The 22118-nt window shown below is 45.6% G+C and overlaps 1 protein-coding gene across 9 annotated transcripts in view; it reads left to right on the forward strand.

The window, feature by feature from the left end:
• The window catches only part of LOC110986530 (transcription factor Sp9-like), a 68524-nt gene extending 46611 nt beyond the window's left edge, over positions 1–21913 (forward strand). For 5 of the 9 annotated variants that reach the window (XM_087134096.1, XM_087134095.1, XM_022248465.2 and 2 more), the window contains one exon: positions 17163–21913. In XM_087134096.1, the coding sequence (XP_086990222.1) occupies positions 17196–18560 (1365 nt within the window). In that variant the 5' untranslated portion in view covers positions 17163–17195 and the 3' untranslated portion in view covers positions 18561–21913. Of the gene's footprint in view, positions 1–8055; positions 8453–16354; positions 16733–16761; positions 16917–17162 lie in introns of those variants that run through there. The other 4 variants (XM_087134094.1, XM_022248490.2, XM_087134099.1 and 1 more) reach the window with 4 other exon arrangements.
• The last annotated feature ends 205 nt before the right edge of the window (positions 21914–22118 follow it).

The following is a 22118-nucleotide window of genomic DNA, read 5'->3' on the forward strand; positions in this document are numbered from 1 at the left end:
TAATACTAAACAGAAGAGAGGAAATGGAGAGAATGATTACCCGAAGTTCATGTTTCAAGGTGCCGGGGCACCGGGGAAAGTCACTCAATGGAAAGTAATCTGGGCTTTGGTGCAGGACGCGGCACCCCTGGCTGCGCGTGTATACAATTGTCACCGCCATGTCGCGGGTCGTGCCTGCCGAGGCTCAAAAAGGAGAGTTGCAATTACTCGAGAAAATCACAGAGGCCGTTCTAGCTTTTTGGAATCGCTCAGCTTTTGTGCGATTATTTGAGAAGTTGTTGGTTTATAGGGTTGGCGGCCCCTCCTATTGTCACCCCCTCGCCGTATCTTTTTTTCCAGCCCTTTTTATAGACATAATATTTAAATCCCCATTCAGCCGTGCAGCCATAGATTTTGTGTGTGTGGGGGTGGGGGGGTGGGAGTTTTCCGCGAATGATTGTCCGGATGAGCGAGCAGTGCGGTCTTTGGCCTGTGTTTTGTTGGAGAGCGGGCCCGTCTGCGACGCCCGGTGATCGCACCGACACCCGGTGCCTCTTTTCCCCCTTGCCCCGTCTCCAGCACTGCGGGAAAGTCGGGTAATTGGACTGTACCCGTTCAGTGCCATCGTGAGGGTGATGGGCTGAACTTTATTGGCTCTGACAAGTGAGGAATCGGAAACAAAGAAGTATTATCCCGTCCTTGATTACAACCAATGGCTCATTCTGCCGGGGTCTTTGGCAAGACCCCCTGGGCCCCCGTCATCTCCGCACGATTGGAGGGTGTTGATTGCGTAGACAACAAACGAGGTTGATTATGGGTACAGTCTGTGTTACCACCGGGGAAAAAAAAAGAAACCATCGTCATTTTTCTTTTTAATTTGAAATGTCTTGAAGGCAAGGTGGTCATGACTGCACGTCAGGAAAGACTGCAAGTTAGGAAAAAAGGAGACGGCCTTACCGAAAGCCGTGGAAGAAGGAAGACAATGTTGCAGGTTATGTGGTCTGTCAGGACTCACCTTGACAAAGTTCCCCTAAACAGCTCCTTTTCCCCTACGTTTCTGTGTAAGTGTACGTGTATACTGTGTTGGCGTTCTTGATCAGCGGAGGATTGTTGCAGATAACCGTCCAGAATGGGGACACTTACTGATTGATAATACTTGCGAATGTGTAAACAAGGAGAGGATTGGCTGATATGAAAAATGAAGAGATCGAATTCGAAGAAAAGTGGGAACATGGTACAAAGATGATGGCTGATCGAAATGAATTGTCCTTTGTTTTTGAACTTTAATCATCATTTTCTGCGCTACGTTGTATATTCATATTGGGTTGCTCGTGTCACACGATAGAAGACATTGTTACATCTGGGAGTAAACATTGTCTTGTGGTGTTTCTGGTAGAGCTCGATTATGCTTTATGCTCTGGGTGATCTGCTACACGAGATCTCGTTGATTATGCGATTTCGTGGAGATTTGAAACTTACTACTACGGAGTCCCAGACGTACCCCGGTGCTGACCCAGCTGCAATGCTATGGTCGCAATGGAATGGCTACTATCAGTGGATGGATTAGGAGTTGTGCGGATGCTCAGTCGACGAGTTCACGTGAAGTTTGGTATCCATATTGTACTCCAAACGAAAAATCCTCACTTTTCGATAAGCCTGTGTCTGGTTCTTCAAAGACAAGGACTTTGATGTGGAAAAGGAGTGTTGAAAAGCCATTGTTTTTCGCGTCAGCTAGTCTAGAAATGACTCATGTTGTTGATTAATTTATCTTCAATTTTTTTTTGTTTTTGCCAATGGGGGAAAGAATTAGCCCGTGGCTTTTATTGGACCAACGCTGGAGACGGATTTGAGTGAAACCTAACTAATTTTCTACTTTGGTGATTAAAGAAATGCAAAGATTTGGAAATTAAATTATATACCCACCTCACATGTTTTTACACTGTTGTGTATATACTTACCGTTGGCAAACCTCCGTTAACAATCGTGTAATTTGACGACCGGAATTAGAAGTCATTACTGCGGTGGCACAACGCTCGTGGACAGGTGGTACGCGCGCGTTACATGCCTCTTCGACCAATAGGGTGTCGTGATTTGCCAAATGCACGCGCGCGTCGAGCTGAATGCGGTACCACCACCCTATGGGGTCTTATCGGATTAGACTATTGGTTTTGCTTAACCTACGAGCAAAACTAACAATATGATTTATCTTCCTGTTCTGACATGCCTAAGGAACAGTCTTTTGTGTAGTATGTTGTAGAATTATGTTTCCCATATTATTTTACCAACTTAAAAATACTTCGGGAAAAATCCCTTCGTAAAGCTAAATGATTGTCAAGGAATGAAATAGATTTGAAAGCAACATTCACCTCCAACTGTTTTTAGAATCTGTATATTCCTTTGGCATCACACTTTTCCAGGGCGTTGAGATAATTTTAATATAAAAAATACGTTATTTAACCTTTCTGTAATCGCATTCTCCACGCAAAATCTAGGCTGACGTACAGGTCCTTTTCTGTGAAGATGATTGTAAAAATTACATTTCCACTCGAACATACTTAATGCAACAGAAATGCAATTATTGTAAATACATATCTTATCAATCACACGTTATGCGTGGAATCATCGGACTGCCGGGCTGGTGTTACTCACCGCTTAGCGAATGTTGAAAATTTTTGTCCGGTTGTTTAACCGTTCACATACCGGGCGGTTTAAAATGTCCATGCACCCGAAACACATGGAATTGAATTAACGGAATTCCCATGTGCACGAAGGTCATAGGATAACAGCTTTATCGGCCAAGTTACCTTCGTCGGAGCGAAATCAATTTTGTGTCCCCAACAAAATGCGTTCAAAATGTGGTTGCTGGCTTTTTAGTCCACACGAGCACTGGAGTTGCACGAGACGATTTTTTTTCTTCACTGAGCGGCGATGTTCAAATTTGTTTGAGGATCGACAGTTGTGTAACCCGTGAAAATGCGTTGTGAATGTTCACGAAAACCTTACCTTTGCGCGCGTACACGTACCTATTTGTTTACAATTTACGTCGTGTGATCTTTTGCATTTCAAACTTATCTCTCGCATGGTTTTGAAAAGTTTCAGACCATATAATTTTTTAATAGAACAAAATGTGAGACACATACGGTACGTTCGTGAAATGCACATTTAGATTACCTGAATCTGCGGCACCTGTATGTTTCTAGGACCAGCCACCAGGCTGCAGTTTATCCAGGAAGAGCCACTCAGATTAATGCTATCCGAAAGGTGTGACGATGAAGTAATGGGGCAAGAAACCAGTAATTAACGACAAGGGATGAATCCTCTCAGACAGCGGAAGACCGCATTGCTGAGGCGTGAATCCTCTCGCCTCAAGAAGGCCGCCCAGACGGGCCCCGCCACCACAAAGGCCTTTCACCTGCACCATTGTCTTCGGAAAGCGGCTACGGAACTCGACCGGCACCACTATTTTTTTTTTATTTTTTATTTCTGTATTTATGTTTTTTGCGTGTGCCCGCGCTCCCCGGCGTAAACCGGGGACGGAAGCTTTGGTTGGCCCCGCACCGTACCGTTCACAGTCGGCGGCGGGTTTGTTCCTATATCCTAGAGCGGCGGGAATTGAGCGTTTTCCTCGCAGCTTGTTTGCTTTACACTCGGTCTCTTCCGCCGCTCCCTGACTGATAATTTTTTTTCTTCCTCTCCCAGCGACTCCCGGCTGGTGTGAACTGCGTCATTCACCGACAATGTTAAATATCTCTAAATACGATCATCGACGTGACAGTTTTTTTCGTCGTGTCGGCGAACATCACTCGGCCCTGGACCCGTCCTTGCACGGTGGCGGGTTCTCGACCTCCAATAAGCATCAATTTCCTCTTGCATGCGATAACTGTTTTGTTGCACTGATGGAGTTACGGAGATACAGAAAAGGAGGTTGTCTGAGTGTATCGTTTGTGACAAAGATACCTTATAGCTACTGCACGCGCAAAAGAAACTATTCTCTCCATCTTGTTTCATCGACCCCGTGGAGAAGACTCTGGTGTACAATCGCGTAATAAAAATGACGTCCCTTCTGAAAACCTGTAATTTAGCTGATAAATAATTTAATTAAAATATTCGATTTACATTTCACAATGCACCGGCAATTCTGGGTAGGGGGAGCTTTCCTACACATGAGAAGGTGAAAGCCTACCTGACAGACTCGTTTTGGGGAAAAAAGAAAGATATTTCGGAATTTGCTGAACTAACAAGACCGTCATTTTAAATCGAAAAAAAGAGGAGAAAACAACTCTTTATGAAATGTGGCTTCCCAGCTGATACACACACAGCTTTCGTGGAGGATGGCGGTTCTTTGCTGATAAGTCGGTGCCCTTTGCATTTATTGCGGTGTACGGTTTGCACAATAGTACCGTCGGTAGTCTGACAAAAGACTTGGCCCAAGTGCACGGATTGAATAATGGCGCGAAAAAGTGTTGGGGGGCGCGGCTTGAGCGACGGGCCCTTGGTGTGAAAACACTGCCCATTGTAATGGAGGGCCATTACTTTCATCTATGAATGCATGATAGCGACGATGAGAAAGATGATGATGACGACTGTGATGTTCTGCTATTCATCATTTCGATCCCTCGGGGGAGAGCATGGTCCTCGTTGTATCCCATCACCTTACCCCCCTCCCCCCCGACTCGGAGGAGAATGGAACTCGAGGAGGACGTTCAAAGGCGCGCCCGGAGAGCATTCTTCTCTTTTTATTTTCTGTTGTGGTTGCCGGGCCGCGTCCTCAGAGGAGACGCCGACAAAAACATCACCTTCTCCGTGGTATACCTCGTCGCAGGAACCAAACACACACGGCGGTGATTCAAAGACGGGAGACTTGCACTTCTCTTCGGTCGCCCCGACAAAAGGGAGGTGTTTATTCTAGTCATTTCCTGACCGCGGCTAATTTCTGTGGAAGGTTTTTTTTTTTGGGGGGGGGTTTCCTGACATGAGAATGCCTTTTACTCTGCCACAGCGCTCTCGCCTGCTTGGCCGGTCTCTGCGATACTCTGATGTCGGCTAGGCGGGTTGAATCTACAATTAAAGACAGCCCAGGTTTGAGCCTCCCCCCCATAAAAAAGCTTTAGAAAAACACCAAATTAAACAAAAATAAATAAATAATCAGGAAAAAACGCAACCGTGTTAATTGGTCGACACACGCATCAAATTAAAGCTTCTTTCCTCTTTTTTTTCATTTTCTGTTAATTTTCGGTGGGTTAACTAAATGATCACCCCAGAAAACAGTCTGGAAGCCCATGGCCATTTTTTAAATAATGACACCTACATTCCACTGCAAATAGATCCGTTTTATCCAAATTTAACGCTCACGTATCAACATGCAGTCCTCTCGGTGCCTGTCGCCCTTTCTTATGTCAACCCTCCGGTCCACGGGCCACAAAATGATCGGATTATGACAGCTTAGAAATCGTGATTCGGTCCGCCTTAACTTTTTTTCGGGCCTGTTTACTCGCCTTTTGAGGAGATGTACATACGGCACTGTGCCCGGGAAGCCTGCATAATGATGTTGTTTTTTGGCTTGATCTTTCGAAAAGTCAAAGAGGCAGAACACTGTTTAAAATTCTGAATGCAATCCCCAAAAGAAGCCCTTTACAGCCCCTTAGACAAACCTCATTATTCATGGTAGGCATGTGGTGCACAGAACCTTTCATCACGCGTATATAACAATTATAGGTCTGCTGCCGACCGACTGGTTTTGTTTTCAACTCTGCCATTTCGCCTTTTTTTGCAAGTTTTGTACATGAAGTCCTCGGCACATCGCGATAGCCTTTATCAGCGTCAAGCATTGTAACGCTACCCCCCCCCCCAACAATCTCCACAGTAACCAAGTTGTACACTACCTATACACATCATTTTCCTCGGGTGAATCATACGACAGCGCGTGCTGTGCATGACTTATTCCTGCAGCCTAAATAACAAGTCCCGATATAAAATCGGACTCATGGTCCGTTTAATAAAGGGGGCGTCGCAGGCAGCTCATACCGACATATGGTTTAAGTTTTAGGCGCTATTTTTACCGCGCCTCGCAATCCTTCTGATAGGTCATGAAAATTTGTGCCAACAACCGCGGTAAACCCGCCCCCTGTCTGCGGACGTCACTATTCCAGATTACGCTGGCGTCCTCTGCAAAAGAAGAGTAATATCTTTGACATCGCAAGTTTGATTTCGATGCCATGGGACTCAACTTGGTCCTTTTTTCGCGCGGGGGGGGGCTTCTTCCAATAAGTTAGTCATTGTATGACTGTGTAATGTCCCCTTAATACAGTAACAACTTTTTCCCCATAATTTTTGCTTCAAGAAAAAACCAGTAACTCCCATTTCCACGAGCTCGTGAAACATGGAAAGAATCAAGTGACTGATTTTGTCAGTACAAAGACGGTTTCCCTTGTTTTGACGCTTAAGCCGTTTTCAACCATTGTCAAATAAGTACCTCTCTTGTTTTCCTTTGTGCTGTGCATGCAAGCTCAGACTGTGCTTACTAACTCTTGCTTGGTGTCACGATTTGGTACCACGCCACTCTTGCTTGGTGTCATGGTTTGGTACCACGCCAGCCTCTCGGTGGTGTTCCGTCCTCCCTCCTGTCGCTTCGGTCATTTCCAGTCAAGACTGTCTCCTTCCTGGGGAGGGGATGCTTCCTCCTCGATCTTGTTTTTATCTTTTTTCTCTCCCACTTTCTGCGGCTTAGCTGGTCGTTTGGCTCCACCTAGAAAACACACCCATTGTGTGGTTCACCGATTTGTATTGCGGGCGAAGTGTCTATCATGACAGCCCGCCGGCCAGTCATAACACTCATGTCCTTAAATCGGGACATGAGTGGGATCGTACGCTGCCAATCACTCTCACGTTTTCCGAGCTGGGAGAAAAGAACCACAAACATTCGGTGAAATCAAGCCAAATTTGTTTCTGAAGAGATACTGAAGTAACGTAATTGGGAAAGACAATTGGGCAGATTGAAATAGGTAAACTATTTGCACAATGTTTCTCAAACGGATTGTTGTTACAAAGGCAGGATATCTTTCGACAGTGTGTCCCTGCGCTGTTTTCACCACCCTCTTTAACAAAAATACATGTATTTGTAATGAATTGATCTGTAAATACATGGACTGTACTGTCCCAGCAGTGAAGCACTGGACCTTAATTTAAAATCCCAGTACCGAAGTGGTGTTTCCGAAATTTTTTTCAGTGAGCACGATCTTTTTTTTTCAAACTGTACCTAACATCCATCAATAAAAAAAGAGATTTGTTCGAGGGCATTAACTTGATAGACATCATCACTCAATTTATCTCTGGGAGGTGCTTATTGTTGTAATTATTTCTACCAATTACGAGATTTGGTCAACTGCTTTCAGCGACAGAAGCTGATGCAGCAGGCGTCGACTTCTAGCTTAGGCCGAGGTTTGCGCTGTGATGGTGGCGGCGTGGGTGATTGTGCGGCGACACTGGCCAGCAGGCCGGACCGTAACAGGGCCGGGCAGGGAAGGTTACGTTATCGATTCGGAGCCGGAGACCCGCTGCACTTTTTTTATTCCACTCCGATGCGGCAACTCCCAAGGTTGAGCGCTTTATAGCGGCACAGTCACCGTGATAATACTCCTCGCGCATGAATAAGAGAGACACAGAGAGGGAGAAACGAACGGCTGAGGGGCTCAGCAAGCAGCCGCCCCACTCAGCCGCAGCAACCCCCCCCCATCTTTAGGGTCAATGGCCAGCAGAAAGCTCGTCGCAGGAAAAGACCTTGAGATGAGCCCAACCTGCCGGAGACATACTTGCATAATTTACATAATTCCCCACTTTTTTGTGTGTGATTTCGTGAGCGGTGACAAAGGCCGTCCGTGTAGGCTCTCGTTCGTGAAATCGGGCCCCTCCGCTCGGCAAAAGCCCATGGGCCAAAGTGCCGGTAATGGGCGCGGCACTAATACGGTCCTTGTGAATTGTGGATTTTTTTTTTTTTTGGGTTGCCGTTGTTCCGTCTCTGTCTCCTGCCACCTCTCTGAAGGCATTGTGGGAAAAATCTATGACTTTTTTCTTGCTTATTCGTGTACATACTTGCGTGGATCTGCGGGTCTTGCGTGGGGATTATAAATATGTACGCATATCGCCATTTGCATAGATGTGGGGCCTTCGGTGGGCCGTGCTGAGTGAGTGACGGGCCGTAATGGAGCACAAAAGCCGGGGCATTATTGATCCCCGCACAATGAATCACAAACCAGCGTAACACAGCCTTGAAGGAGGGAGGAGGGCTGAGCAGAAATTAAGGGCCCAATCCTCACACTTTATGAACTCTTCGTCTTCGGGGGAGGTTGTGTTGAATCCGAGGCGCGGCGTGCGAAGGCGCCCCGTACGTTTTCAGGCGGTGTCAGCTTACATTCGAGCGAGTGGTCAGGCCTGTACCACGCGTAACTTGCTCCACACATGACCGGGATAGCAGCAGGTATACTTTGTCTCTTTTTCCTCGTGTTGGGTGTTGTTCAAACCTTTAACGTGCTGGGGTGATGGGAGAAAAATAATTTAAGAAGAAGTTTTCCCGGTTCAGACTTGCTTTGTTGTACTTGTTCTTTGTTTTGTTCCGGAGTCTGTGAATTTTGGCCGCTCCACATCGTCATTGTAAAAATTCCACTTTTAAAGTTTTTGAAGCCGTGTGGATTCTTCTGTGGAACGGTCTGTGTTAACGTTCATTAAAGTGTCCACAACGTAACGCAGTCTCCACAAGGGGCCCATTTCATGGGACTGTTTCGATCAACTTTGTTATTTTAGGTCTTCGTACCTTATAAAGAGCACCGGTTGGCTTGCCGATTTTAGAGCCGTGTTTCAAATTCTGGTGTTCGTCGGAGGTTTCACTAAGGCACGGACCAAGAAAGTAAATGTCAGCTTTCGGCTTGCCTCGTTGTGTGCAAATAACGTTGACGATGTAGACCTACATGTACATGTATTCCATTTTTTTGCTTTAGCTTTATTTTCTGAATTTTTTCAAGATCTGAGTTAAGTTGTCTTGTTGTGTCATGCATCTGTAGCTTACTTCTTGAGTATGCGATGTTGGGAAATTACTTGGCAAAAAAAGAAGGAAAAAAAACAGAAGAGAGTAATGTGATCAGACCCTGAAATGATTTGCTTATCTGTATGCTCTGGAATAAGGAAATGAGGAATTCGATATTCAACGCTGAGTATTGTAATCTTTCATTGAAATGATAAAGGGGAAATAGAGAAGTCCCCATATGCTGCCGTGTGTCTTTATTTCAGCCGTTTGATGCACACGACAGTGAACTGGCGGGGCTATATCACCGCAGTAGCTGGACAGTGCAATTAGGGGCAAATTACTTCTCGGCCTGTCGCGAGAAAGAGGTTGACAGGAATGAGGAACGTTTTGAAATGAATCCCTCAGCGGTGGGTTATCGTCATTAGAGTGTGCCTCTCTGGTCAAAGACCTCGCGTGTATGCTTCTTGGATTTCTCCTATCCCATCTGAGTCTAGCGGTCCTTGTCTCTATCTCCGTCTCTGTCTGTCTCTCTGCGTTTCTGTCTCTATCACTGGCGATGTGACTTCGCTTCGGGCGTACCTTTCCGGCGCACGCACAGCGCTGCCAGTCGCACCCGTTGGTGTATTGCCACCGCGACACCCCCCTGCACATTATACGCAGGGATGTTGCCAAGCTGACCGACAGAGCGAACCACGGCAGCGTGGCTGTGTATTAGTAGCTATGTTTCCGTCTTACGCCGACAATGCCGCACCGCTCTCTTGTATAGATACAATTTTTTATTCGAATCATGCCTAGGGGGATTTTGTTGGCGAATGTCTCCTCGAGTAGAAAAAAAAAACAGCAAAATGCTACCAGTATACCCTGACAAAAGAGAGAGTTGTGGTTTTCCTTTAATATCCAGGTTTTTTTTCTTTTTTTACTGTTTGTGTGCAAAATTGCCGTCTTTTCTTCGGTTGGAGCCTTTTTGGGGACTCGTGCCTTTTTGATCAAGCAGAGGGGTTTTTCTCCTGCCGCAGCCCGGGCGATTACTCCGATAAATCCGGCGGGAGAGTGCCAGGAGACACAGCGAGCGTGCGACGGGGCAATCGGTTTGTATTACCCAAGAATCGCTTCGGGCGTTGCGCCGTCGAGTCGACCGCGTACATTTGGCCAAATCGGGAAATTTTGAAGTGTAAGGAACATAGAAAAAACGGTCCTTGATTTAGGAAGGACAAGGGGGTCGAGGCACAGCCCCGGGCCCGTTCTGATCTTGAAGAGGGTGAAAAGTCGTCAACATATCCCACAAATTAGTATACCTACATCTTGGAGCGGTGTGATTTTTTAAAGTACTTTTGCTGCTCGACCAATGAGGTAAAAAAAATATTTGCTGTTGTATCCATGTATCGTAAAACATAAATAATCATGGATATGTTAACGTGGATCAGCATAATGCTCAGCGTCAGAACACACAAGAATTTTTGCCATCGAATTTAGTCTAATTTGCACATAAAGCATGTTTTGTCATACGCGACAATGTTACAGCCGTGAAGCCATTTGGTGAATGTCTGCCTGAGTTATTATTGATAGTTTTTTCTTTTCAGAAATTGATGCTGACGAATTTATATTTAAAAACCATGGGTAAAAACTGACAGACGTAATGACGTAGCCTGAAGAAAAAAAGTACGATAGCTTCAAACCGATTTGAAGATGATGATTTAAAAAGTCAATAATGCTCTACAGGGCTCTCTTTACAACTTGGTGTTGCAAAAATAGAGGAAGTTAGATTTATTACTCAATAACGCATTTTTGCTTCATAGTTTCATTTTCTTTCGAACGTGTGAAATGTTGTATAAAAAGGATCGCTCCTAAAACAAACTTGTTTTCCTTATATGCATGTTTTCTGTCTTTGAAGTGACCTCAAGTTGTTAAATGGAAGTTGGCCCGTCGCAAGACATTTGACTGTCATTTATTTATTTCTGTATTGAAATGTATTATTCTCGACTATGCTGTGATTGGGTGCATAATGGAGGCTTCATGATGCCCGGCCATCGCTCAAACGCATTTGCAAAGCTCCTGTCACAAAGCCTGATAAACAAAGCTCGGCTGAGACAGCTAATCTGGGGGGTAAAACCCAATACTTTTCCGGCAAATCCTGCCGTGTAAACCAAGACGAGTTGGGCTGAGAGAACCATCATCCTAGCTCCGAGCGATAGACCCCAGAACGAGCCTGGACCGTGTGCATGGTTTGGTCGCCGAAGCACTTGGGGTCTGTAAACTCCCCTCTTGCCGCCGGAGTCTCTTCTCCGATCCCCCCTTTCCAATTCTAGCGAGAATTACAGATCCGGAGATACGATTAGTCCCTTAAACCCGAGTTTTCTTAAGCCAGCGGGGATAGCTGCTTGCGTTCTCTGACGTTTGATTCTTTGGCTCGGTCGGAAAACAAAACGGTGACCGCCAGAGCGAAAAACGCTGGGGAGACTATACAACGCGCGCAGGGCCACGCTCGGGTTTTCAAGATTTCAGGGACTGACATATCCGAGGTGCGTCCTGGGATCACTGAGCGGGGGAAGAGTAGGTCTAGCGTGTCAATCAAAGATTTATCACGCAGATCATCTGCGCCACCTTGCGTGACCCTGCTCGGCCCATGCCTGGTCTCGCCTGCCGAGAGGTCACGAGATTCAACGGTTATCCCGTCGCCGGTATCTCCGTATCCCCCTTCGATACCATCTCGATGATTATCGCGCAGGGTGCGTAATGTAATTAGCTGGGTTTAAGTAATGGCCGTCAATAACGTCCGCGCTTGGGGCGATCGCGCGACATTTTGGCGCGTAAAACAAGCCCCCGAAATAAAGAAGACATCTAGAAGGGCCCGTTGAATTATTAACGAGAGCTTTACCGTTGAAAGAACTCTCAGAGACCAAGTTGATTTTCACAGAGACAGTGATTTTGATGAGCAAGAAAAAAAAAAGCACCTGCAAATTGTGCGTCTCCCGCTAAATGACTCGCGGCAGCATGTTAGAATGACAGCTGAGGATTTTTAAGAAGAAAATTACTAATTTTTTATGGTTGCATAGCCAAAATTGGATTCACTTTTGTAACCGAATTTGTTTCCTCTTCAGTGCACTTCTGCTTTATTTTTTTGATGTTGTTGTTTTTCATGTTTTTCTTGTTTCTTTATTATTTATAAACCAACACAGTTGTGTTGGAGGCCGGTTGAAAAGTCAATATGTTAATTAACCTTGAAAGGTCTACGGACACGAATATGCCTACTTGTTTAATGGCAGCAGATGGTCCATGCAGGGGAAAACGAGGTTCAATTTTTTTTCTCTCTTCAAAAAAGAAAAATTAATGTTTCTTGCATCTGCAGTTTAGGATATACTTTGATTATTAGCACTAAAAAAAACCTGATCACCGCGTCAACTTTCATTACTTGTCTTCCGAATACATGTGATACCTGCAATTAGTGGTCATTACCCTCGCCGCTTTGCCAACAAACCAAGCCCAAAATTGCTTTCCTGTCAGTAAAGAAAAAAGACCCCACACCCAATAACAATATCGGTACACGGTGCCACCCCAAGTTATGAGGCACGCTCAGGGCACTGCCGCGCGCCAGGCCCTTTCACCCTGGGCTCCGAACGACGCGGGTCGGGGCCCAGCGGCAAGCGACTCGAAACCCTGACAATGCAAATGACTCCGATCGGAAGTAACCCTCGCACGGTCTGTTGAACCTACGCCCGCATCACCAGAACACCCCCCCCAATCGAGATTCACATGCAGCCAAATGCTCACATTCAAGATTGTGTTTTGCGTGTATCTTTTGTTTTACAGAATTATAGGTCTTTCAAATATTTTCATTCTTCGTGAAAGCACCGTTGAAACTATTATGTCGTCGTTTTCTCGATGTTTCGCATTCTCTTGTTCTTGTGTAGGGAAACTGTTTGGAAATTGGAAGTTACCTGACTCATTCTTTTGTCCGAATGTGCTTAAAGGTGCAAACACTTAATCGTACATATTGTTTCATAGCACCTAGTAAATTAAATTTTGAGTCCATATTAAAAACAAAATCATTAAGCTGAAGTCTGCAAAGAAAATTCCCGTCAAAAGCTTCATTCATAAAGGGAATTGAATGCATGCGTATGGGTTCTTGGCTTCGAAAACTGTTCATTGGTTTCAAAATTATGTAGCGGTTCTTTCGTGCCTGGTGCTGCGTTATTGGTCTTGTTTGAATAGCCGATGTGTATCGTGGTGGTTGTGAACGTGCACCTTTATACAGCGAGCGATCATGCATGTTGTCAATGTCCCCGCGCAGGCGCAGTCCTTGAAAGTATAGAGTCGGGGGTCGAAGGTCTGACTCCAGCATGTTTTGCATGAATGATGGGGACAGTACTCAACAAGAGAACGTTTGGATTAATGCGACGGTTTCCCCTCTACCTTACTCTAGCCGAAGCAAAGAACACCCTAGTTGTCTGACAGGCACTTGTGCGTAAAAGAAGATATAGGCCTATTGAAATTATGATTTTGAAATGTGGGCATTTTACAGAAATGTGTGGACACCAAGCGGTTTTTGTATCGAGACACACAACCGATCTAAGATGTTAAGTTATTATTGGTGTTGTTATATTCAAATTATTGGTACAATTCTGGATTGTGTCTTGGTTTTGTTGTTGTTGTTTGTTTGTTTGTTTTTCATGGTTAATTTAAGAATTTGTACAAATTGTAAAAAAGGGATGTTTTATACCAAAAAGATGTCCATGTGAACTTGCGAAGGAAAAAAATGAATTCATCAATTTGTCTGAGTCTAGCTTACCATTTCTTGCTTCACTTTATTATGGTTTCCAGAGTAGAAATAGTTGAATCGATGGTAAAACAAAAGGTTTCTATCAGCAGACAGTTATGGTATATAGGTCTTTTTTCAAGACGCTTTATCATGCCGCTTTGTCTCGGTCGATAACCTGTCGCGGTTCATGCCTAGCTGTCTTGGCAGTTTTCTCCTCGAAAGTCATTAAAGGCTCAAGAGCGCGTCTAGTAATCGACGTAATTAAGTCAAAGACAATTTTTATTACCGCCAAGCCGCTTCTCTCCCGTCCTCAAACGAGCATAATTCAAAGGAGATTGTGTTGGCGGCAAAGACCTCAAAAGAAGTTGGAGACAGTTAGTTGGGGGGGATAGACAAAAATTATGAAAACAGAATCATTGCCCCCAACTTTGGAGACGGCCGCACCGCTCTCTCGCCTCTCTACTCCCGCTAAGCTCTTGTGACCGGAGCGGAGGCGCTGCCGAAAGTTATCCGGGCCTCCTCCTCTTGCCCAATCAAGTGCCACACATCAAGTAGGAAAGGCAAACGCGGAGGCGCTGGAGAGAAGTGGGGGAGCGAAAAACTGCCGAAAAGAACAAGACTCGATCAGCGCGGCAGGGCCCGGGCCATAGCAATAATAGTGATAAGTGCACTCACTTTCAAGTGCCGACCGCAAACCCGTTCGAGCAAGAAAACCAGCCGTGCTTTCCCCCTTCAAGAGCCGCGATGCGTCCGGCCCGAAGGATGACTCGGGCCCGATGAATTATGTAAAACCAACTAGGCAAGTATTTTTACAGTATAATTTTTCACACGGCGGGTTAACAAAAATGTATTACGGGAAGAGAGAAAAAGAAAAGGAAAAAGAGGGAAGGGGGGTTGTAAAAAATGGCCAAGAAAACATTCTTGGATGTTTGGACGACCGCTTGGCTCATGAAGTTATACGGGATCCGTGGAGTGTCTCTCCGGCGTCATGCGGGTAAACAAAGAGATGGGCAATCACCCCTGTACTCGGTGATGAGATGTAATTAACCAATTCACCATGCTACTACAAAAGCTTCGAACACTCTGTTTAAAGCCGAGTACAATTTCTGTGCGCTGTCTGTTCAGCGACTAGCGGCGTGCCGGAGCGCTGCCGCTGGAGATCTGATTACTTTCCCGTGTGGCCGACCGAAGTGTCTTTGAAGTCGATTCGGCAGCGCGTTGGCCGCTCTGGTCAAGATCAGGTATTATTTCCTTGGCGCACAAGAACACAAACATAAACCCTCTAAATTCCGCTCGCCTTGCAGACGACAAAACTCGTGTGATAACGATGAACTTTAAGAGGGATTTTTTGCCCTTGATTTTCATACCGTTAGTTCCATCAACTATCAGAAGAAAATAAAACAGAAAGTATCAGTTCAACTCCAATTGGAAAATAAATTAACACAACTGAAGTGTTCAAAAAATGATCCTCACCATTACAGACTTTCATGACAGAAAAAATTAATTGCGCCATTTGGTGGGCTAAAAAGATAGACTAAAAAGCAGATGCGTTCCGCAAACGTTTCTGTTAACGAAGATTTTAACCTTCTTTTTGTGTTGAAGTTAAGACATCGCAAGTGCCACAACAGAAATAACATTGCTTCTTAAGCCCTTAAATTGTTGTAAATAAAAACACGCACGTTAAAGTCTGTGGCAACCACATCCCAAATGGCGCCACACACACGGGACTGCGATAGAAATGCCGCATAGAAACTGCAGCAGTACCAGCGAAAACCACTCGTGTGTCGTCGTTGGCGGCGCTGTTTAAGGCCAAGCCATTCTGCCGCCGTGGTCATTGGCCTCTGCTGATTCCGAGTGACCCCCATGGTGGACAGTAATCCGGTCTTGGCTAACCAAGCGTTATGGCCAGACCAGACGGCCTCTTCAACACGCCACGCCCCACCTGGCCAGCCAGTCAAAATACCAAGTCTGATAATGCCAAAAGACTTGGTTTTTGTTTGACAATGGGTCACGGGGACAGTATGAAGCATCGGGCAACCCCAGCTCGTGAGGACGGCAGAAAGCGCACACACCGTCTCCATGACCTGACCGAATGAACGTGATCGACTCCCCTTAGATCGATAAGTCTGTGTCTTTGTATCAGCTAGATTCGGAGAATCTCACACCAACTGACCTCCTCGTCAAAAATTGCTCTAATTGTCCTTCAGACTGGAAAACGTGTGATCACTCAAAACATACATCTTTGTTTTCCCGACTGATTCCACCATCTGGTGGGTCACTTTTGTGACTTTTTTTTCTTTACTTATTGCCAAACTGATTGCAGTGTTATGTTTAAGTATTTATTTGAATTTAAATTACAATAAAAAAAACTGTATTGCTACATTTGAGGCAGTCAACATTGTGCAGCGTGTACCCTCGTTCAATTGGCTTAAAGACAATGAATTATTTTCAAAGCTTTAAGCATCAGTAATGACGTCAGGCTGGCCTCGCCCAATGAGGATGCGCAGATGCTACTCCCGTGCGCCTGCACATGCAGCCGGCGGCAGCGTGCATATTTTAAGAGGCGAAAAGATGGATAGTCTTACGCGCTGGGCCCTACGAGATATTGATTAATGTTAGATAGCCGGTAATCACCGCATTCGCTTTCCCTGCTGCTGGCTGCCAGTCACTGCTCGGGCCGGCTCGCTCGCTGTGATTTTCGGGCCACGAAAACGAGCGGGGGAAAAGGAGACAGAAGAGTGGAGGGGAGAGGGAAAAAAGAGAGAGTTCGGACAGGGATGCGGCCGAGGCGTGGCAAGCGGACGCAGGCTTACCTTCCCCCGGCTGCCGTCTGGAGGTGACTTCGTCATCACTCTGCCTTTATGACCGGGGGCTCGCATAGCCGAGCGGGTGAGAGAGATGATGACTGACTGACTGAGCCCAGCCACCCGTCTCTGCCGTGGACAGCTCCGCACGCTGATGAATGCTCGTGGTTCCCCGTTGTAGGTTTATTGTGCCATGATGAGAGATATTTTTAGACGCGCTGCCTCTTGCTACGTGAGAAGTCGCGGCGCATGCGAAGTCAGGGCCTCCGCCGTTGGGGCTCCACGGCTAGATTGGGGTTAACCCGGACATAATTGTGGTTAACCTGGTTTCGTGATAATTTCTATCTTCAGTCATACCGAGGTGTGGTATTCTGTTTCCTGGACACTCAGACGAAATAGGCATTAAAGGGCTATTTGGTTTTCATTTTTTACAACCCTTGGAATGATCACTTCAGTGCACACAGACTGTAAAGTCATTTGTTACTTCAGCGCCCTGTAAAGGATGCCCAAGCTCTGTACTTATACTACGGTATAATTGACTGGTTTTCTTTAAATAAGAATGAACATCTCATAAACTTTTAATGGTATTTTTATTCTCTATTTATAGGATCAGCCACGTCTGGGAACTACTCCTCTAGCCATGCTTGCCGCTACCTGCAACAAGATTGGTACCAAGACCCCACCACCATCTATGACTGACGTCTCCACCCCCCAGACCAAAGGCTTTCTACCCTTCAAAAAGACTCCCTCCATGTCCGACCTACCCACAGCTCTAGCCGACTCTAGGATGCCCACCGTCCCTTCCGCCTCGGCGGCCAACGGCTTTACTCCTTACTCCATTTCGCCGGCCGTGGCCGTCCACAACTCCTCATTGACCAGCTCCACGGCGGCCGCCGCCGCCTACAACGAGATGCTGGCCCACGGAAGGACTTCCCTTAAATCCAGCCTGCCGTGGACCTCCACAGATTCCGCGTCCCAGCCGGCCATAATCCACAAACTGCACGGCAGCACGGCCGACCACTTGGTAAACGTCTGCCCTGGCGTGCCCATTTGCCCGCACCCCTACGACTCGTGGCTGAAGGCGTCCACCGCGGCCGCAGCCGGCATCGCAAGGGACTCTAGCTCGGCCTCCACCCTCAGCTGGTGGGAGCTGCGCGGTGGCTCGAGTTGGCTAGACCTCCACCCGAGCACCGCCGTGGCGCTCAGCTCCCAGCTCCCCAAATATTCCAGTTACGCTGCTGAGTGTGCTGCCTTGAACGCCACCCACCCTGTGTTCAGCACCCCGAGTGGCCACCCCTTCATGACCGCGCCTCCCCTCTTCACCCACGATAGTCTGGGATCTTTAGTACCGCCGGGCTGCGATCTGATGAGCTTGTCCCAGATGCGATCCCCCTTCCTGACGCCCAGTGGATTCAGCGGACTCTCCCTGTCATCCCGAGCAAACCGGCGATACACGGGTCGGGCCACCTGCGACTGCCCAAATTGCCAGGAGAACGAGCGGCTGGCCGCGGCCGGCCAACCCATACGCAAAAAGAACATCCACACCTGCCACATCCCAGGGTGCGGCAAGATCTACGGCAAAACGTCCCACCTCAAGGCCCACCTGCGCTGGCACACGGGCGAGCGGCCCTTCGTCTGCAACTGGCTGTTCTGCGGAAAGCGATTCACCCGGTCGGACGAGCTCCAGCGGCATCTACGGACCCACACGGGCGAGAAACGATTCGCCTGCCCCACGTGCAACAAGCGATTCATGCGGAGCGACCACCTGAGCAAGCATATCAAAACTCACAACGGCAACACCAGCAGCAGCAGTAGCACAGCCAGCAGCAGCACCTCTTCAACTGCTAAGAAGAATGCCGTAGCCGCTGCCAGCGGTAGCGAGTCGGAGAGCAGTCCAGGTGAGCTAGGGAGCGAGGGGAATCCTTCCCCTCTCCCAACAAAGAACACGAGCTCCTCGTCGTCGTCGTCCAGGAGCCAGCACGAGGTAAAGATGATCACATCTTAAAAAGGTGACAAGACAGACTCTACAACAAACACATTTCATTGGTATTCGCCGCTAAGCCACAGCCAGCAGTCTTGCAGTGTTCTCGCAAAGTCTCGTCAAATCCCGAAAAGTGGTGTGTGTGTATGTTTATAGAGATATTCCTTTTTTTTCTAGCAGGGAGCTCGACGCCTATTGTGGATTCCTTTTAAGAAACACGACGTCGCATTTGGTGGCGTCTGTGTCGGTCACAACTACAGCAAAAATAAAACGTTTAATCCTTAATAATTGTTACACGGTGTGTGGTGAGTGTGTGTACATGACGTGTGTATATAATGCAGGCAATATGTTATCAGAACTTCTCTACAAATTCCCGGTTTTCGAGACTGAAATAGAGTAAGTAACGACCACGCTTGCCACCCTCTATTGAAGATTTCTGTTGTAGAAGTTATCAGTTTCCATTTACCCGAAGACAATTCAAATTGACATGGGGTTGTCTGGCATGTGTATATTGTTGAATTCGAGGCTAAAACTGTCCTACTTCTATCGGCAACATTTTTTTCTGCATCGATATGACACTTTTGTCTTCAGTCACTGTTCAAAAGTATTTACTCCAGAAAATTTTATTACTCGGCGTTTTTTGTTGTAGCACTTGTAGATGTTGCAGGCCTGATTTCAACCTGACCGTCTCATTAGGGGCGGAGGTTTTTTTGGGGGGGTGATAGGCAATTTGTGTAAACGTATTTGTTTGGTCATTTTCGAGGTTTTAGGCTTCATGTTGGGGGGGTTTTACACACTGCGGAGGAGAGGATAATGAAACATTTCCAAAACTCGTCCTTCTTTCTTTGAACTTGAGCTTACAAACCGAAAAGTGATCCTCTTGACCCTTTGCCCCCTCCATTGCATTCGCCAGTGATTCACATGTCCGGCCAAAATGTTTGACTAGGGAAATTTTCAAAAGCTCCCAACGTCACAACATTCAGCATTAAAATGTCAACGTGTCTTTTCTACTGGCAGAAATAAGATTTTTCTTCTACTTGTCGGAAAATCTAACAATCTCACTAATAATGAGAGAGGTCTATGTCTTCGCAAAAAGTGAACATTTTCTTTGTTCAAATCCCAACAATATGAAGTTATGGATTCTTGCACAATGCAAGAAATCATTCAGGAATTTTACACTCACAATTTGACCATATTCCAATCTAATACCGATTAATAACATTCTGTTGAAATGTTTTCATTTTGTAAAGGAGGATATTTGGAAATTTCCTAAGAACAGTCGAAACCTAAATAACTTTCATACATGGAGAATTCCACACACTATTGCTTCAGGATCAAACCGTGCTTTCAGCTTTTGTGTAAACTGCATTTTTAGAGAAGAAATGTCGACTTTTAAAGTGCACCCAAGTCTCGCAATTCAATAGCAATGTGCTTCAAGGGGCACCTTTCCAAGGGAGAAATTAAAGTGTGAAAGTGCGAGATAAATCGAGAGAACGCGAGAGATGAGTGAGTCTTTACTTTCATGTGCAAACAGTAGGTATATTACTTGTACGTCTGTTATACTTTCTTTTTTGTTAGAGTAAACCCACTGCTTTCTACCTCACGTTTAGTGTCCCGCACAAACTTCACACTTAATGTCGTTTGCATTCACTCCCCTGCTTTCCCGCCATTTTGTATTCCCATGTTGAACGCAAGGGCAACAGCAATGCGTATATAGTTTTCTTGATTAGATTTACAACTCGTAAAATTTAATTTGTGAGCTCGAATCGGTCCGCGTCTTAGACGAAAGAGGCATTATTCCTCTTGTATAATGGGTTGAAGTATGACTTTGGGGGCCTTTTTTTCATTCTGTGATTTTTCGAACCGAATGAGTCGATTGCATTTTCTATAGCTTCTGCCGAGCTTCTGCCGAGCTTCTGCCGGCGAGGCTTATTTAATTTCGATTCTGTGATGCATCGAATACCGATTTTTCTCCCCTCTGAGCCGATTATGTCAGCCTTACCTCTTGACTTACAACGTACGGTTTCTATTTTATTCCTCCAAACCGAATAATAAGCGTTATAGTGTTCCTACAACCGAACCAAGTATTCCGTAGCATTCCGTCTCAGTGCTCTTCTCACTGTGAATTGGGGTCATTTTGCCTAAATGTCAATTCGCTCTTTGTTCATTCATATAACTTTGGAATCATTGACTGAAAGAAATCAGTGTTGTTTTTCTCAACAGTGTGAGGGACTTATCGAGCTCTAAACCTTTCAATCGTCACAGGTTTCTCTTCTTTAACTTGTAAAAATTACTTAAAACCGTAGGTAGCAACGACAATTTCGGGAAAAAATGTTATCTAAATCCCATTCAGTTGCCATGTAAATCTCAGATGCCTGATTCTTTTGTGTAGTCTTTTTGCGAGAGATTGTCTCCGTGATGTTTTGGTTCAGAATTATTTTTTTTCACCGCCTTGAGAAGGACAAAAAAATGCCCACGATGTATTCGGCTACGTCAGTAGTCATGTGGTTCCTTTCAAAACATGTATTCCGGACTGTTTTGTATTCCTAGTCAGTCTATCTATCGTGTTGTTTTCTGAGGAGGGGGTTCGTATCGTGTGTGGGTGTGCTCATTTTTTGATTTTAGGTCCATGAAGGCCACAGGATGTCGACCTCATAAGATCGGTTCAAGGATCCGCTGAAGTTGACATGTAAAACAATTGACATGTACGTCACGGTTAGCAGACAACGCTGATAAACAATAGGACTCGGAATTTCCATAAGTGGTGTTTCCAGATTAGGCCAACCTACTGAAAAAAAGAAACACCAAAGATGTCATTCTTTAGAAACCCAGTCCACTTGGTTTTGTTTCGATGATGTTTCAATTGTGGGTAGCTTACATGTGCGTCGTGGTCATCTTTTTTTACCCTCTTTTTCAAAAGGTGCGAAAATACAGGCGGTTTATCAAACTTGAGCAGTATTCTCTTCCAGAAAAGCTGTTTTTGTAGAATTCCAAATTCGTCTGCACACGAGGCGTATTTCGAGGCACACTCTTCATCGTGGAAACGCTCGTGTAAGATTTAAAGCAGTGTAGTTCTTGTTTTATCCACTATCTTAAAATAGTAAAAATTCACACATCTCTGTATTGTGGTACACGACTTGTAATTTGAACACTAGGTGTTTACGGCGTCGTCGACCTCTTTCTTTTCTGTATTTTTTCGGAGTTTTATTTGGTTTATAATGAGTAATAAAGACTATATCAGTGCACATACTAGGCGCCTGTCCCACAGGTATGTACATATTTAAATGTAAGAGTGTATAATTACCATTACTATAGAGTGTGGGGCTATAATATTGATATTATAAATGTTGATTAAAATGATTGTCTTATAGTGTAAATGCGTTTGGTGTTTCTGTATTTGCTTTCGAACGGTGTCACCAGACTGTTTGGTATGCTGTGTGTATGTATGTCGATATTTTAATGGCGGCATATTGGTTTGATTCCCAGACGTTTCAAACGAGGATAGAACAAGGCTGCTTTTTAACATTTGTTTCATGTTGCTTTGTACACAAGGTCCCTGTTTTTGTGCCGCTCATATAACAT

The sequence above is a fragment of the Acanthaster planci genome, linkage group LG03 (assembly GCF_054643075.1).
Source record: "Acanthaster planci isolate LZ-2023a linkage group LG03, COTS_SCS, whole genome shotgun sequence".
NCBI lineage: Eukaryota > Metazoa > Echinodermata > Asteroidea > Valvatida > Acanthasteridae > Acanthaster > Acanthaster planci.